The sequence below is a fragment of the Myripristis murdjan genome, chromosome 24, assembly GCF_902150065.1.
Source record: "Myripristis murdjan chromosome 24, fMyrMur1.1, whole genome shotgun sequence".
Classification (NCBI taxonomy): domain Eukaryota; kingdom Metazoa; phylum Chordata; class Actinopteri; order Holocentriformes; family Holocentridae; genus Myripristis; species Myripristis murdjan.
This window is the reverse complement of record NC_044003.1, coordinates 26,124,249-26,143,260: the sequence shown is the minus strand read 5'-3', so window position 1 is coordinate 26,143,260 and position 19,012 is coordinate 26,124,249. Positions and strand designations below refer to the sequence as shown.

Genomic DNA, 19,012 nt, shown 5'->3' with positions numbered 1-19,012 from the left:
TCAAGGACAGCACTTCAGGACTTCTGGAAGATCTTGTATTTTACTTTATCGTTTCCAACTCAGTGCTGTGCTATCCTACTTTATATTGCACTGCGTCTATCTGACTTGTTGCAGCTGTTAGTGAACTTATCGCTAATTCCCTCCTCTTGACTACAGACAGAACAAACATTATTAGGAAATCACATCTTTGCACAACCTCATTATTTTCCTCCATAGAAATGAAACAAAAATTCCGTCTGATTTACACCAGCAACCCTTTTTTGTGGGTTTTTATGCCCTGCGGGAGGTGGATAAGGAAAAAAAAAATGTTGGAAAACAATGTGCATAATGTGCAAGCAGTACTGAGGAAAAGTGTCAAACAGTCGGCACGAAGAAGTGGAAAGAAGGGATTGTTTTGTTCTCATTTCTTAAACATAGACACTTGTTACCGTGATAAAGGCCGCAAATTCCGTTGCAATAATGCATCGATACGTCAGCTAAACCTAGTGGGATTTTTATAAGAGGATTTGATTTTACCCTTCAGTGCTTGAGCGGTGCTGCTCACAAATGTTTTCATAATGACTGCTAATGAGTGTAAGGTGGGGATTCTTTGTCTTACATGCCTCTAATTACAGAATATCTTTCACATTTTGGTCATTGCTCTCCATGGCATACATTGCAAACCTTTAAGAGGGCTTGGCCGTGTGAAATCAGTTGATCTTTGAAGGTAATCTATAGCTTGACAATTAATTTTGGTAAGACGGCAGCATTCAACAGAGGAATAACTGACTGATGATCCTCCTTATGCCTACGCTAACTAAGTCCCACATGCTCTTTGAGTGCATGGCAATGATTCTGGTAACACATGGACGTGAAGCTCGGAGCTTCAGGTGGAACTGGCGGAAAGCCAAATGTTGAGCTAGTAACAAGGAAGGAAAAGGCTAAATTTTCTGAAATGCCTGCAAACAAAATTCTGGGAAGACAACTTTGTGAATCAGACACAGACGGATGCCAGGGGAGTATGAGAGGTCTGGGTGAGGCATCTACAGGTCAACCATTTACACAGAAGTGAGCCCTTCATCAACACACAGAGGGTGAGTAAGCTATTCTGCTTAGCGCTTTTTGCATTTTCCATGAACAACTGAGATGAAAATGCTGACAGCACGGCATCATCTTCCCCGTTGCCCTCAGGGTCTATAAATTGTGATGGTGAATCAGCTCGTGGGCTGATGTATGGCCAGCATTTCAGAAAATCAGCATATTGTCTGGGTCCACAAATTCTGCTCCCTCCCACTACTAGTTTACTCGTTTGGTCCCCCAACTTTCCCACTGTTGTTAAGGAATGTTAATTATGTGGTGGTTCTCCATCTGTCGGATGATCTCAGGCCAAAATCTTATTGCATGTGTTGAATGCCCGACTCTGTAATAGACATTTATTCATCTGAAATGAGACATTGCACCATTCCACTGTACATGCATTGCATTGTGATGAAGGTATCGTATCCATTGGTTAATTCTACTTTTGTGTTGATGCATAAACTCAACTGTTTTTCCTCAGTTTTTGCAAGCCATTTTTGAATTAACTGTGGTTTTAGAGGTGAAATAGCACTTCTCGTTGGAGATTTGAAAATCCAAAAAATGCCAACGCACACACAGATAGGTTTAAGGATTTTGAATACAATTTAGCTTTGCAACTAGAAATGTTGGTGTGATAATAATGATGTTTGTGTAATAATATACTAATGAATATTCATACACTTTCACAAATCAGCTTCCATTTTTCCAGGTACATGTGACTTCATTTATTTGGGCATTGTAGAGTCAATATGAAGTCTCTGACACATATTTTTGAGTCGTGTATTATTTGTTTTTTGCCTCCTTATGGGACTATTTGATCTCTTTAATTGGATGAGTACATCCTCTGCTCCCTAACGAACCACACAAGTTCTCATATCCAGGAGGACACCAAGTATGCATTAAACTACCGTTTGATATGATTTTGTCCCAGGGACCCATATCTGCGAAGGTTTTTGGTGTGAAATATGATGCAACAGAGAACTCCAACGCTGTCTGCGCTGTTCGCCGGCAGATGACAGCTAAGAGAACCTTGTGATCTGTGGAGAGACTAAAGAATTCCCCCATTGTGCTAAGTGAAACACTGATGAAATTAACTCTATCCTCACTTTGCTGAGGACTCTCTGGAAGTCCTTAGAAAACCCCTCTGTCCTGTTTGAAGCGTAGACATTCATACCTTCAACTTACTGCTGGAGGAGCACCTTGACATTCTGAATTTTACTCAGCCAGTCTGTCAGCGAACCCACCCAACAAAACGGTAATTTGCTAAACCAGTGACTCTTGTCTGCCACCCGCCCCGTCAGACTGTCATTTCACTGAGTCGTCAGTCAGCCAGTTAGCTAACAGTCCCATGGACAAAGCCGTAAGTCAGTACACCTGAGAATAAATCAGGCAGACAGTCAGTGAAACAGTCAGATAAGCACATGCTCTTGAAGACGTAAATGTTTGAAATGCAACGGCGGCTATTTTCGCTTCCACACACTTTTCCTGACCCAACATAAGGCACTGACACGGGCATTTTTTTTTTTTTTTTACAACCTTGATTTCTGGAAAAGCTCGGCCTCACCACACACTGTTGACTCTCTTTGCCCATTTTTCACAATCCACTCTCAGTTGTCTGGACAGTTAACAAAGCAGCTAACCAGTAAACAAGCCGGGCAAGTTTACACCCAAATAAAGTAATCCAGTCACTTAGCCGCCCAGTCAGTAAGTCAATTGGTTGAACCATGACAGCTTTCCCACCAATTACAGTAAACCAGGCAGCAAGTCGGCCAGCAAACCAGTCAGTGTGTTGAGTGTGTGCTCATGGAGCATGACAGTGTTTCCACACACCAATTACAGCGAGACAGTGGTACAGTGTGGTGGCTTGGCACTCCGCCACGCTATAAGTACCACTATCGATTGACAGAGAGACAGAGAGAGAGCATGAGAGGGCGAGCGAGTCAGAGAGACAGAGACACTGAGGGAGGAAGACAGAAATAGAAAGAGAGAGAGAGAGAGAGAGAAATACTGAGACATACTCTCCCTCTCAAGTCTGTCTCTCACTTTCCGTTAGTGTAATAATGCATGAAGCCACAGAGGTCCTCGCAGTTAATGTCTGCGCTTGTTTGTTTACTGTGTGCATGTCTGTGTGAATGTTCGTCACGTGTGTATGTGAACACACACACACACACATACACACAAACATACAGCAACAGCTGAGAAGAAGGCAAAGATGACAGGACTCCCTCTTTCTCACTCTTTCTTCTTCTCTCTGCTGTCTCTTCTGATCCTACTAATTATCTCAGTTTGACAGTAATCGAGAGGGAGGAATAACAGAAAGAGACAGGGCCAAATAGAGAGAGAGAGAGAAAAGTATTTGGTGTGAGAGAAACCAAAACAGAGAGACAGAGAAAAAGCAAGAGACTCGGAAAGACAGAAAATGAGAGAGAGAGTGAGAGAGAGAGAGAGAGAGAGAGACGGAGAGCGTGAGAGTCTCTAAAGCAGCTTATCCAGTCCATTCTGTGTTAATGGAAGTATGGCGTTATTAACTTAATGGACACTATATGCTTTATATTTCTACTAAAATACTCTAACAGATACCACAAGTCCCCCAATCCCAGCCCACAGCTGCAGACAAAGAGGTTGACGTTTTAGCAGGCTCCCCTTCAGAGTACATTAGTGTACTTTTGAGTGTCAGTAACCCTATGCAAAATGAAAAGACATATACGCCTAATGGCTGCATAAACAAAATGCATTCATTTCAAACGCCTTTTTTTTTTTTTTTTTTTTTTTTTTTTTTACTAGGGGGCACAGACAATTTATTAAGTAATGCATGTACCAGTGCTTATTCAGTTAGTGTACTTACAGCCAGCAGTATCTGCAGTGAGGAGTGAGCCACCTCTATAAACTGATAATCCATCAGACAGCCAGATATAGATATATATCGGTGGTCCTCTGGCGCCCAGGAGGGAGGAGGGGTGACAGGTGTCACCCTGCACCCTGGGCCGTTCTCCATCCACCAGGAGCGATGCATGGACAGGTTGAACGTCAGGACAAGGTCAGAGTCCTGCCGAGAGACAGACAGAGCAAGAGAGGGGGAAAGAATTAAATTACAGCCTCAGAAATAAGGCAGACCAGCAGCAACGCACGGGCAGGCAGAAAGCCAAGGCAGGATTTAACAAATCTTAATTAAAACAAGTTTATCATACCCAAGGCTGAGAGAGTGAACCCTAAAAATAGAATTCACATTTATAATTCCAACGATCTCCCATCGTTTGGATTAGATTTGAATCACACATAGACAAGACAGAGGTAAGGAAAGGTCGGAGAGACACCATGACTTACACAGAGGGAATTAAACTGTGTATTAACCTGCCACAACCTGAGGAACAGTGTGTGACCAGCACATACACACACATACACACATTCACAAACAAACAGACGCAAACAGTGACTCATAAATTTTGCTTTATTTCTGTGTTTAATTTTTTGGTATTTTTCTTATATACATTTTTTTTAAAACACATTTTGCAGAAAATCATTTGTTAATTTTCTTACCTAATCTTTTTTTGTTGTTGCTTTTTAAAAAAAATCTCTATACTAATTTTCTGGATTTTTTTTTTTTTTTTTTTTGGTTTTTCTGATTTTTTTTTTTTTTTTATTATTGTTTTTGGGCGTTACAAGAATGTAACACTTTGCTGCTCTTGGATACTGGACTAGTCTGCAGTATCCTTTAGTGTGGATACTGAAGACTGCAGACTGCTGCATTCAGTGACCAGGCTGTTTTGGCTCTTCATATTATTTTTCTGTCTCTCCAAGGAAAGTGAAAAGCTGCATATGAAACTGAAGTTTATGTTACACAACTGTGCTTGGTCATGTCAAGTGAAACAGTGCCATATGTATGACATTTCAGGCAATTCTTTCTAGGGATTAGGGGTGTGTGATATTGACCAAAAATAATATCTCGTTATTTTGAGGATATTTTGCATCCCTAAAAAATGTGAAAAAAAAACCCCTCAAAAATGTGTCTTTAAAAGTCTTGTATTGTACTTGTTTGCTATTGTTTATAGTATATTAGATGCTGTTAATGATATTGTCAAATCCGTTGTTGTGGCAAAATATGACACCCTCTGCAGTTTGTGCTCCAGAGTTTGGCAGCATGAATCATACAATTTAGGCAGAACTGTGTGACTCAAGCATTTCCGGCTAGGCAGGCTGTCCAGAGTAGTCAAAGTTGTTTGAAACCATCTCACTGCTTGAACTGGCACCACATCCTCTGCAGTGTAACTGGTGACAGCGTTTGGTATTTCTTGCCATCTGTTGCCCTTCTTGTCATGAGGCACTCTTTTGCAGAATGACTCTGCCAAACTCTGCTGAGGGTGTTTTTGTTTTGCCAGTACCTTTGCTGGTCAGTCATGGTCGACTGCTGACTCCTGATTCTTCATATTCTGTGCGGTGGTTAATTCAGAGGTGAAACAAGTTAGTTATGGATCTGTCTTTAATGGCAACCGCCTTCATACAGTCTGCAGATTGGCGTCTTTTCCAGCCAAAAGCCAAACCACCTCCATGCGAGTGAGGATGATCCATGTCTAGCAGTTAAATCTAACGAGGTCGACTCTGAGGCTGGTGGTGTTTGTGTTTGTCTCCTGGCGCTGTTGGTTCACTCATTTTTAACTTCGGCCATGCAGGCAACTACGCTAGTTTAGCTTATTGTGATGCATTAACACTGCATGTGCTCTCAATGCACATGTGCAATTGTCTGTCCTACCTGGCTTGATCATATGCAGTGAGTGTGTGCAGACTCTGAAGGCGTGTTTTGATTGTTTTGAGTGTCACACTCAAGTTTGTCATTTCAAACATCGTTAAAACAACAATAAAGATATTATTGTGGATGACAGATATCACACAGCCCCACTAGGAATGAGATTTTTATATCATGTTCTTCAGGGCTGAATGAGCTACAATTAAACTGACCCCAAAAAGAGCTGAGACATCTGCACATAGATACAGAGGAAAGAGGAAAGGGAGTTAACAGATAATTACAATACTTATAATTACAATTAAAAGATAAAAATAGTTAAGCTACAATTAAAGTTCTCTTTAAGATCAAACATCCCAAGATATGAGTGGAAATGACTGTTCTTGCAACTGCATTTATATCTTCTTTCTTTCAATACAAATGCAGCTTAACCATGCCCTGTAATATGCTACTTCAACAGACTTTGACTATGAACAAATTCATATTTTATTCATATTATATACACTACTATTGACTATCCCTGTAGCAAACTGCCCACATTTTGTCACATTGACCAGACACGGTCCAGCCATGAGCTAGGTTTTTTCGCTGGTCTTGTTATGGTAATTTTGTGGTAATTTTCTAGCAATTTTCTTCTAACTTTGAATGACAAACACTGAATTATAATGAGAGGGAGAGAAAGGGAGTAAATATGATGTAAGTAAGACTGAATAGGAAGGGAGGAAGGTTTTAAACAAAATAGCAGGGGTAAACGAGGGCAGCCTAAGAGGAGGAGAAAAAGGAAAGGAATGAGGATGGTGGAAGGAGAGAGAGGGAGAGGAATGGGAAAGATGGCAGACAGGATGAGGCGACAGGAGGCCAGAGGGAACAGAGAAGAATAGAAATCAGAGGAGGGAGTGGCGTTGTTGTGCGGTGTCATGAGGAGATCGGTTCACCCGGGGTCAGAGCTAAACAATCTCAGACAGCACAGCCTTGATTTGTAAATCTTGCCGAGTCTCCCCCTAAGGTAGAAAAATAACTCCTTCTATTTGGAGGGATGCTCTTTGGAGCCGTCGGCAATAAATGAAAGACGGTAGTATAATGTTAAAGCTACAATTCAGCCAGAACACACAGAGGAAACCCACTTAACCCCTCGTGTCTATCCATCCAGATCATTTCAAAGTGATTTGGCAATCACAATCCTCCATATGTCCCGGCACCTCAGTACACCGCGGCTGGATGGGTATTTCTTTGGGGAGCTCAAATTGTTACACATTTCTATGTGAAAAACACATGTAAACAACTGTTTCCGAAAAACAATGACACATATACCCGACACAATCCACAGCCACAGCCCATGAGGGTGAACGCTTTCCCTGGGAACTACTTCCTGCTGCAGAACACCAACAAACTAGGGCTGGGCGATAAATCGATTCAATCAATTAATTAAAATTAGTGCTTTAAAAGAATGCAAAAAAAAAAAAAATGTCTGAATTGTAAAAATGAGATGGTAAAATTGAGATTTTAACTCTGAACGTGGATATACAGCCACTGAGCACATAGCGGTGCATGTTACTACATCCTTTGGCATTCCACAATAAAAGCCCTGAGCATACATGTTGCATAATTGGTAATTAGAGAGGACTTAATTCACTCATATCATTCAAGCTTGTATTTATGTACATATTTATATGTTAAAAAAATATGTACGATTACAGCTTTGAAAATGCTCATCAACAACTGTCATTGCACACACTGACAGACAAGTTGATACAGTCAGTTATTGTTTGTTATTTCATTAAGGAAAACATAAATTTGAGTTATCTCTTTGTCTTTCTAATTTGTTTAGGGAATTAAAAGCCTGCCTCTAATTCTCACTCATTAGGGGTGGAAAGCGTACTGGTGGTCTTCAGCGGGAAACAGTTTGCAACAAAAGTCTTCATCCCCGAGGGCTGCTGATTATGTCGGGTATTTGTGCCATTGTTTTTGGAAAGATTAATTTTTTTGATATCCATCCAGACCCATTGTACTGGTGTGAAGGGAGACAGAGGGCCATAACAAAGTGGACATCTCACCAAATGGATCGACTACACTGGGCTAAGTGGGAAAATTGTGAACTGTTCCTTTAAAGTTATAAAATTATATATATTTTTTATAGTTTTATGGGGTTACTTTCTCCTGTTTCATTCATTCAGATGTTACCCGAAAAGACCCGAACCGTCACTGTTAGAAGAAAAACAGAAAATTACAGCCAGTCGATGCCAGGAATGACACATCTGACAACCACGGAACTGATAGAGCCGACTTTTGTTTTTCATCAATTCAGCTCGACTTTACTGCTGAGAGCGGCCAGGCAGCAGTGGCCGCTGCAGATTTAATGCAAGATAGACTGCAATCCTTTTAATTCCAACAGCCTGCATGCTGCACAATGCATCAATTATGACAGTCATCTTGGTTTAAATAATGCACATATTAATGACTCAATTTAGCGAGGAGAGACACATAGATCATTCCACAGCGGAGACGAACGCACTAACAAGATCAAGCACACATATGGGGGCACACACTGATAAACACAAATAAGCACACACATAGATCACATGAACGCAGGAACCCCTCCCCACACATACACACACACACACACACACACACACACCCGAAGTCCTGTTGCTTTTGCCATTACTAACAAAATTCTGTTTAACATTCAAGAGCTATTAAATGTCATTCTACAGGAAGAAAGCCCATTAATTTTCAGTGTGGAAGCACGTTAGTCGCCGATGGGATACAAAGCATTTCACGAATTGAGGAAGAAACAGGGCTGATCTTTGGAGAAAAGCTAAAAGCGAGAGTTTGTCTTCCTCTCGCCGGCTGAGCCAAAGGAAAAGAGAGAGTTTGTCTTTCTTTCTGCCTCATTCCTCTGCTTGTTCTCCATCTGTCTCTCTCTCTTTATGTTTAACTCAGTCACTTCTCTCTGCCTTTCTGGATTCTTCTCCTCCCACCACACACTCTGATGCATCCACATATAAACATACACACACAGTGCCTGCAAAGAAAGTGTGTATCTAAAGTAATATGTTTTTAATTACTGTGTTTCCTTATAGCAACCGTTTATATTTACCCGGCTTTTGTCTCTTCCTCGCTTTGATTCCTATTCTCTTTAGTATTATGATAAAAGAATCATACTTTGATCCTCTATTTGACTCTGTCTCCTCCCTCCACATCTTCCTCTCCCTTGCAATGCTTTTTTGTCTGTTTTCCTCTATTAATTTCTATCTTGATCTCTTTCCTCGCTCTTTTCTTTGTTTCGCTCTACACGGACCCCCTCCCTTTCTCTCCCATCTTTTTCTTCTTTGGCCTCTCTCTCCATTTCAGTGTAATGAGTAAATGCCTCATTAGCACAGAGCTCTGATTAATGCCATCTCCCCTTGTTGCACTCCTCTCTTTAATGAGTAAAATCTCTCTAAATTTCTCTCTTGTTCCCTCTCTCTCATCGCTCTCCCGGTGTCTCTCTCTGACTATTCCTGGCTCTTATCTCTCTATTTGTTTCTCTCCCTCTCTCTCTCTCTCTGCGTCCCTCTCTCCCCACTCTTTCTTTCTTTCTTAGCTCTCTCTCCATCTCCCACTTCCTAGCTTTCATGCGCTCTTTCTCCTTCTCTCCCTCGCTCTCCCTCACCATTCTCTGCGTCCTCACTTTTAAACAGGTTTGGGGACGATAATTAGCGCAGCACAGTCTCTATCACAGTTTTTCTAATTAGCCTGTCAAGTAAACACACACTAAGACGCACACATAAAGACGAAAGTAATCATCAATGAAAAGCTGAATTTGGCAAAATGTCCTCTAATCTAAATAAAGTAGGGCAGACTGCTACTATTTCTGTAGTAAGGCAATAAAAGACTCAAGATTCAGTATTTTCTAGCCCTGGCCATTTTAAAATGTGGACACCCGTCCTTTATAACTGTACCTAACTGTCCACAACTGGATAGCTTCTCAGCACAGTCCAACAGGGCACCTGTTACTGACCTGAGAAACCTCTGGAAATATCCCTTTTGAACACATGAATAGCAATGTCAAATATGTGTTAAAATTGTCCACTGGGTAAAAAGGCTTTCTGACAGGCTTTATCCTTAAGAAATAGCACACGAGGAATCAGTTAGAAATTTGTGGCAACAAAACTGTTTTTTATCTCTGCTGAAATAAAGCTGCAATTACAGTTTTTAATCACGCTCTGCGAAAAAATAGTTCCGAAAAAGAAAATTTGTTCAGAAACACAAACCAATCTGAGGGGTCGACAGTTGTCAGCCTGCATGCCTGCATTGCTTCTAGCAAAATTTTAGAAAAGTTGAGGGCCCGTGCTATATTTTTCTTTCTTCTCATTTACATTTACGTTTACATTTTCTTCTTCAGACTCACAATCCAAATAAAAACGTATGTTGCTGTCAGCTGCTAGCTAGCTTTACAGAAGCCGAGTCAGCTGTTAGTGATAATCAGCTGTTAGTTTGACGGCTGTTGTAGCAGAATAATATAGATAAAGTGATGAGGCTCCCATGATGTTACAGTAAATAACACACATCTCTCAACCAATCTGCTTGGACAGAAACCTTGAAGAGAAACAGAAAGCCTTTTTTTTTTTTTCTTCAAGGCTGTACAGACTTTGACACGGCCAGATCTGGCTCACAAGGGGTTAAAAGATATCCAATATGGCTCGGAGCCATACTGTAATGAGAAATCGTATTTATTTCCTTTGTATTCATTCAATGACAGTGGGCTGCCGTGGCAATCTTCTACCGCCACTGATGGAGAAAAACCTCTATGAAGGAACACATAAGAAAATTCTAGCTCTTTTCCTGGGATAAATATAGCACCAGTGATTGTGCCTCTATCAGCATAAATGATCCAAACATGACGAGTTTCACTAACAACTTGGAAGCAAAACTGAAATTACCCCCTGACTCACCACTGAGATTCAAAGCAATTAAATTGCAACTGTGTATACTGGCATTGATGTATCGATTTTATATGGTAGAATTTATTTTGCATTACAACATTTAACCCAGCAGTAGAAGCCATAGATCCAGTATAATCTGGTGATATTAATCTGTCTGTCTGATGAATGGGGTTTGTTTGGGTTGCAACCTCACAGGAAAAATATTGGCTATTATTACAATGTCTGGCCGTTTGTGTGTTTGTGTGTGTAGGACAAAGGGGAGGAGGGGAGAAAAGCCTTCCAGTGTGTTTTTTTGGGCTTTTTTTTTTTTTTTTTTTTTTTTTGTCAATTCACAAGATTGCATGTGTGTGTGCGTGCCCCCTGATTGCTACACACAATTTCTCCATCGCTCTCCACCTCTCTCCCTCTCCTCTTTCTGTGTGCCTCACCTCACTCTCCTCTCTCACTCACTCTCTCTCTCTCTCTCTCTCTCCCTGTGATTTCAGCGCACTAGTTGAGGATCATGAACCCATGCTCTCCAGTCGTTGTCTCTGACTGTGGGCTAGCACCGCTCCACTGAACCACATCTCTCTTTCTCTGTTTTTTAACTGCCCTCCCCCCAACCAACCTTCTCTTTCTCTTTCTCTCTCTCTCTCTCTCTCTCTCTCTCTCAATTTCTCTTCAATTTCCCCTCTCTCTCTGCCTGTTTCCCTTAGGCTTCCACTCCCATGAGATGGAGGGATGGCGGGAGGAAAGAGCGTTCGGCGGCTGGTGAGGTGGTTGAGGTCTGGTAGTCAGGGAGGGAGGAGGGATGCAGGAGGTCGGGGCTCGTTGTGTAGACGGAGGAGAGATCAGGGGGTGTGCAGCTTTTCGGAAAGACACATTCAAGCCTTTTTTCCAGACCTTTAAGTGCTATGGGGGAATCGGTTTTAAGACCAGGTTAACAATCAAGATAAAAACTCCAAAAGCTTGTAAAAGCAGCCTTGGGGACACTTGGGAATGCATACTTAAGCGACACAGTGATCAATAGCTGTAATAAAAACAAAAAGGTTAGGCATTTAGGACACACACACGGCTTGCTGGGATCAGCTTTATAAGGGCAAGTAATGGAATACAATGGAATAAAATGAACCTGATATCTTTTTTAACTGATCATGCTGACTGTTTTTTTCTTAACTTTTGCAATTTGTTTTATCCGACACCAGTGTTATGCCTCTGTTGTCTGTGCTTCAGTCATTATGGTTTGTTTTGTATTGTCTCTTACTCATGCTGACATTTGCCTTTGTAATCTCAGTGACAATGAAAGTGAGGGCCGAAACCCTCAAACCCCACAAAAGGCACTGGATGAACGAATGAATGAATCTTTAGGGGAAGCATTTCACGGCATTTGCCCACTTTTGTTTACCTTCCTTCCCGGCTGTGTGTGAACCGCATATTAATGAGTGTCAAGAATCTGCCACTACCCTTATGTAATTTCGATAAAATAAAGGAGACCTTGTAATAACAGTATTTCAGACAATTTAATATTTTGAGGACTTTCACGGAGATCTTTTATTTGTTTTCACGCATGGGTGGACGGAGGGAGTGCCAGTCGTTCCCCACGAATGCCTCTGCACCTGCTCCCTGGACACACACACACACACACACACACACACACACACACAGTCTAAACACACAATATACGCAAACAGCCATGCAAAAAGGCAGAATTCAGCCAAATACTGTACTGGGCAATATTTATTAGTTGGTAGAAGCAGATTAACAAAAAGCCAACGTAAAAACAGGCCGGCCATCAAAGCTAAGGACAGGGTACAATATGAGCTCCACTGTATCGCATGTCAGTGTTTCACAGTCTGTTTTGCTGCCTTTCTCTTTATTTCCATCATCTTTTTTCTGTCTCTCGCTGTTGTTTCACACAATATCATCAGTCACGGTGCGTCTCCCCACGTTGTTCCTCTGTGATTTCCCATGGGCATCAGACGAGGCCTTATCCCATAATGCCTAAAGCACTTCTCTACGTTCTGATTGGGTGGGGGTGTTAGGGAATTGCGCCTATGTGTGTGCGCACACGTGTGTGCATGTATTAGGTGGGGCTAATTCAAGCATTCAATAGGTTATGTATTCGCGACGAAAATTATTTCAAGGTCAGGAGGTTGCCTGCCTGCCAGCGATACGTTATGCAGAACGAACCCTTCCTGAATCAAGGCTGTTTGCTACAGCCAGAATGAATCCATGGAGGGGTAATGTGTTAACCTTCTGTAACGCATTAATCCTTTGATTCAAGTAATCAAGTACATGGTTAGTTTTTCAAATAAGCATGCTTTAACACCACAGTGACTGTTTTGAGTTTAGCTCTGCCAGCAAATGCAAATGAAGGAGACAAAGACAGCCTGAACATCGTGCAAGTGTTCCCACTATTTTGAATTTGTGGGTGGAAAGGACGAGTCTGTCTGTCATTCCTGTTATTACCCTGCAGTGTTAATTAGAGGCCGGAGATGGCTGTGTACACACAGAAATAATGGTTCTAAAATGTTTTTTTAAAAGACTGTGTAGTTCTATGAAGAACTGAGGAACCACTTTATTTAGTGGGTGGTTCTTCATTTGAATACATTAATAAATAAATAAATGAAAACAAATTGCATTTGAAAAGAACGACTGAGTCAATGGTCTCTACCAAGAGATTTTTTTTGGTTTTTTGCTTTTTTTTTTTTTTTTGGTTCAAGTTCTTTGAAGAACAGCTTCACCACCACCTCAAAGAACGTTTTTTGACAGGCCTTTGAAACACCTTTGGGGATTCTTTGAAGAATGATCTGAAGATGTGGTTCTTTCAATAACTGGGGTCTGAAAAGTTCTTTGTGGAATCCAAACTGGTTCTCTTGCGGTAAAGCACCAATATAAAGAACAATTTTTGGTTCCAGTTGGTAGCTTTTTTTCATTTTAAGAAATGAGAAAAAAAGTCGACTCTTCTTTGAAAACCCATTGCTGGTTCATCAAAGAACTGTTTTAATGCTCTTTGAGACACCTTTGAACTATTCAGAAAAAGGGTTCTTTATAGAGGTTCGTTGAAAGTTCTTTGTGGGGCCAGAAAAGGTTTTTCAATGGCATCAGTCTGAAGAACCATTTTTTGGTTCCAGTTGGCACCTTTACTTTTCTGTGTGCAATACATTGACTAAAAAGTTAAAACTTAATCAACATGCACAAGGCATTGCTATTTTTAGTTACGCTAAAGTACCTCAACACATTACTTTTCTCAGTACATAACGCTATAATGTAACAATATAATTACTTTCAGTGGCAGCAACTTTAATGTAACAAGTGACATTCCCTAACACGTTCCATGAATCAATCAATTCCAGGAGCTATTGTGGCATAAAGCCAATCAGTGTCCAGTTTGCGCGGAAAATGTCTTGGAACGTGAGCATAGAACGATGGAAAATAGAGTCATATCATCAGTCAAAGCTCACTCCTACATTTTAAGAGAAATCCAGTGGGCTGGCAGCCACAGAAAATGTCATTTCATGCCACGACTTCAGCAAACTCATTCTTCGACCCGTCACGTTCGGGGCTGAACCACCGGCTGGCTGAATCCTGGCTGATGCATGAACTAAATCGGCTGTGATTAAGTGTGTTGTGCGCAGGATTCTCTCGCTCATCCTCTCAATCAGCATTGCTAAAGGCAGCAAAATTAAGAGGCTATTGGCATTCCAACAGGGCTGCCTGCAATCTGTTTTATGCTTTCACTGGAGATGAACTGGGCAGTTTGATTTACTGTGATCTTTGGTTTCACAGCCCAGCCCGTGGTAGAAACGCACACCCAGCACTTTGGTTTGTTTTCTGACAGCGGCGAAAGTTGATGTATGGACGCGTTTGATTGGTTTGCATCATTGTGTTTGATAATCTCCTCAGAGCTCTATTGCTCTACCTGTCTCCCTTTGTTTCATTTTTCCCTCTCCTTCTTTCTCTCTTTCCCGTGGTGAAAGCATCGCTGACTCACACATGGATCCATCCCATAAGCCGTCATTCTGTACAGCTCATATCATACCTCTGTCTTTATTGCTCTGCTCTCTCCACTTCTCTTCTATCTTTACCCCCAATCATTCAATTCAGCCTTACTTCCTTTCTTCTGCCTCTCTCTCCTCTTCCCTTTCTACCACTTTGTTTCCCCTCCAGTTCTCTCTCTCCCTCCCTCTCTCTTTCTCTCACTCTCTTTCTCTGTATTTTCGTCATATGCTATCTATCCACAGCAATCTGTATTTGCATCAGACTGAGAGGAGTTGATTGGATGGCTCTGGGCTTCAAAAGACTTTCTTTGTACCTGCTGTTGTGATTTAGTAGTGGATGTGTGTGTGTGTGTGTGTGTGAGAGAGAGAGAGAGAGAGAGAGAGAGAGAGTACATACATCCCTCATGTTTTCCTCTGACTGATACAATGGATGACAGGTTCTCCCACTACTGGCAGAACGAAGACATAAAAACTAAGAAATACACACACACACACACACACACACACACACACACACACACACACACACACACATATACATACATGCAAAAGCGCACACAAATCCACACACCCTGTCAGATGTACAGCATGCAAAAATCATGCAGAATAACACACACACACACCCCTAGTAAATGACTGACAGGTGCTGTGTGTGTGTGTGTGTGTGTGTGCCCATGTGTCTGTGTGTGTGCGTCATCTGGCACCCAGAGGGTGGCTGAATCTTTTATATGACACAGTGGACTACTGACAGTTAGCTGTCTAAGTGTGTGTGAAAGAGAAAGTGCGAGAGTTTGTGTGAATGTGTGTGTTTGTGTCTGTAACACGGTGACAGTTCTCTCTCCACAGGCTTCTCTCTAAATCTGTCAGAGATGTCACAGCCAAAATCTTTTTAAAGATTAATTTTACGGCATTGCTGCAATATTAGATAGAGCAGGAGAAGGTGACAGAAAGGATGGGAGAGAGACAGTGACATATAATATGAATCTCGAGACAGTCTTAAACTCAAATTATCATCAGTGCAGGACATGCACCTCTGCAGCGGTACTGCGGAAGGCACAGCTACAGATTAGACAGAATATTTGGGAAGGCCACTTGGTAACATGTTTTAACACAGGCTTGCTTTTATGAGGTACAATTTGAATGTCAGCCACACATCATTAACATACAAAATCTGCCTCACAATGTCAGTATTCACTCTTACACCCCTTTTGCACCGAGCTCAAACCCCACTTCCTTCCAGGACTTTAGGTCCTGGGACTGGTCTGGCCCACGTTGCCCTAAACTGAAGATGGTCCATCGCCACAGCTCAGCACTCAGAGCGCTTCAACTGGTAAAGGAGATGCAAATCAGCTCTTCTCGGTTCAACTCGGCTCAACCAAAAATACCACATTCAAAACCCTGCAACAGTCCCAGGTGATTATCGGTTTCAGCTCTGATCAGCGGAGGTGTAAACAGGTCACCTGCTAATTTGCAGCCTGCATAAATCCAATTAAACAGGACGTGCTCTACATTTTAGGCAGGTAATCCTAACTTTAGTACAACTTTATGATTATGTGATTATATAATTACCAATAACTCACCATCTTTTGGATTTGATTCTGACTCATTGTTCATGGTGTAATTATAATCAGGGGTGAAAGTAATTGCATTTACTCTTGTTGCGGTAATTGAGTTGCTTTTGCGTGTTTTGTTGGTGCATTTTTTCATTAACAATTAAAGAATTTAGTCTGACCTTTGCTACTGTTTACTTTTATTTAAGCATTTTTTTTTTCAGGCACCACTAGTTAAGCAAAATAACAGCAAAGTAACAATACTTGAGTGGCTATTTCTAGCATTCTTTCTACCACTGATTACAATGGGGGAACGTCAGAGAGAACGCAGCATGCCTGTCAGGTTGGGAGACTGTGCCACCGCTCAACCTTGAGGTGAAATATGATGTCGAGGACTTCTGCTAATGTGAACAGTGTCACCTGCCATTTTTTATGTAAAAAAGGTGTAAAACCAGCTTGCTTGGTGTAAAAGTGCCATTAGTGTCATCACTTGCCACATCAAACTTGCTTTCACATTATCGCAAGCGTGGTGATAATTTGTCTGCTCCTCCAACGTCCGTCCATCTGGCTGTCTGACAGCAGGAGTTCAGATTGGGTTCGTGAACTCTGGTGATAATCCTGCCCTTTTTGTCTCGAGCACCTTTCCTCTCACTGACGCAGGTTTCCCTTCTCATAAGGAGAAATGTCATGGGCCCTTGGCAAATTTCATACCATTTCAGCCCTAATCTTTCTGACTTTCCGGCCGCAGTGCCACAAAACAGCAGATACACACTTTGCACTTCACCTGCTGGGCTAAAATGAAAGTCTGATAAGAGCACTCTGCACACTTAAATTGATGCATTGCGGAAGAAACACTTCTGTCATCGCATCGGGCATAGGGAATTGCTGGGGAATGTTTTGTTTGTTTTGCATATTTTCTGTTTCTTTAGCGCAACACCCAGCCACATGAAAATTTCATTTATTTACAGGCGCTGGGAACACGAAGTCAGGCCTCAAATTATTCAGTCACCTCCCTGACAGAGCCTCAGAATCAGCATTTAAATAAACTTAGACTATACAGCTGGCACCGGGGATGTAACAATACCAGCACTGCGTAATTCCTCCAATGGTAAAGTAAAATAACAAGAGTCAATAATAACATGGCAGATATCACAGCAAGACTGACTCCCGGCCTTTTTCATAAACATAAAGATATCAGGTTTATAATGAAGAAAAATGGAATCTGTCTCAAACACTTTTGCCCAGACACCCGAAAGTGAATACATTTCAGAGAAATAATAGATTCAATTTGAACTCGGTGCCGGCCAATACATAAAGCTTTAAACTCAGAATTAGTATTGACCACAGTGTCAGTGCATCCCTAAATAGTGCTGCCTTTCAACAGAGAGAGATTTTCTGAAGTCTTGACATTTGAAAAAATACAGGAAGAAAGCGAGGGAGGTGGAGACAAGACAGCCAGCGAGAGTGCAAAGGAGCATTAAGGGGGAAGCGGGCAGATTCGCATGTCACTTTCCACAAAACAACATGAAAAAGACTTGATTATGGGGGGGCGTGCAGAAGGAGAGCGGGATGACGAGATGGAGATGAAGGGAGCAAAGCAGAGGGGGAAGGGAGGGAGAGAGAGAGAGAGAGAGGGTGGGTGGGTAAGGGAGGAATAAGGAAGAATAAGGGAGAAAAATCAAAAAGAGGGAGGCTTAAGAAGACAAAAAGAAACCGCTTTTCATTTATAGCACGGTATTACCTAAATCGCACCGCGCAACATCATTACCCTTATCAAACACCATCCAGCTATCCCCATCCAGCCGGCTCACTGAGCCAGATACACACGAGGGGGCGGGGCTAAGCAGGAAAAACATGTCACAGGGGTACGCGCTCGGCTCCCGCTCCTGGATTCCAATCCAAACTGTGTGTTTTTTTGATCGTCAGTGACCCAGATCTGCACCTCTATGTTGTATTTTTGTTGGGCTGTCATGATGCTGGCGATATCGGCTTTTAACATACTTGGCTGCCTCTGCTGTCAGCAAAGAGAACAATGATGAGACTTTAGAAAGAAATACTAAAATAGATTAAAAAAAAAAAAAAAAAAAAAAAAAAACTAAAAAAAACACACACACACACACAACCTGATGAAAGTACTTGAGTGGTGTGTCTGCATGGAGCATAAAGCGTGTCAGCCTCTTGGGTTTGACACTGCAAAGTCCCATTTCACAAATCAGCGCACGGTGGTCATCTTTCCGAGAGTTTTGCCTTGACTGAGCGACAACAGGCTCGGCGACAGACATGCTTGTTTTACACGTGGTCTGGTGTAATAATAGCCCTCAGGTCAGTAAACAAGCTTGGGAGCGGAAGGTGACCGATTCGTATCTCATAAAACAGCTGGCGAATCTGGCCGAACTGGGGGGGAAGCGTGCGCGTGTGGCGCTCCCCCTCGCTCAGTAACTGGGTCAAGGTTGATGTGTCCTTGAGCGCGGCGGCGCAAACTGTTCTGGTCATGAAAACAGGCTGCTCGGCGTCTGGGCTCTGCGCGCTCCTCTCTGATTGGCCACGAGTTAATTAAATAAAGGTGTCGCTGATTAACTGACTGGCCCACCCTCATTATGTGCCAGATGTGTTCAGTTTGGTCAGGGGAGTCAAGGCCTTTATTTATTTATTTGTTTATTTATTTATTTATTTATTTAACAAACAAATTATTAGACTCACATTATTTTAATAACATGGTATGAATGATTAATTTGGTGAATAAATCATTCATTTTAATTAAGT

At 41.8% G+C, this 19,012-nt stretch overlaps 1 protein-coding gene across 2 annotated transcripts in view; it reads right to left on the bottom strand.

The window, feature by feature from the left end:
• The window catches only part of nkain2 (sodium/potassium transporting ATPase interacting 2), an 87,428-nt gene that overhangs the window by 13,706 nt on the left and 54,710 nt on the right, over window positions 1-19,012 (bottom strand). The window contains exon 4 of one of the 2 annotated variants that reach the window (XM_030047303.1): window positions 3,902-4,102. The exons of the other annotated variant lie outside the window; for it this stretch is intronic. Within the exon in view, the coding sequence (XP_029903163.1) occupies window positions 3,902-4,102 (201 nt within the window). The remainder of the gene's footprint in view (window positions 1-3,901; window positions 4,103-19,012) is intronic. 2 annotated transcript variants of the gene reach the window in all.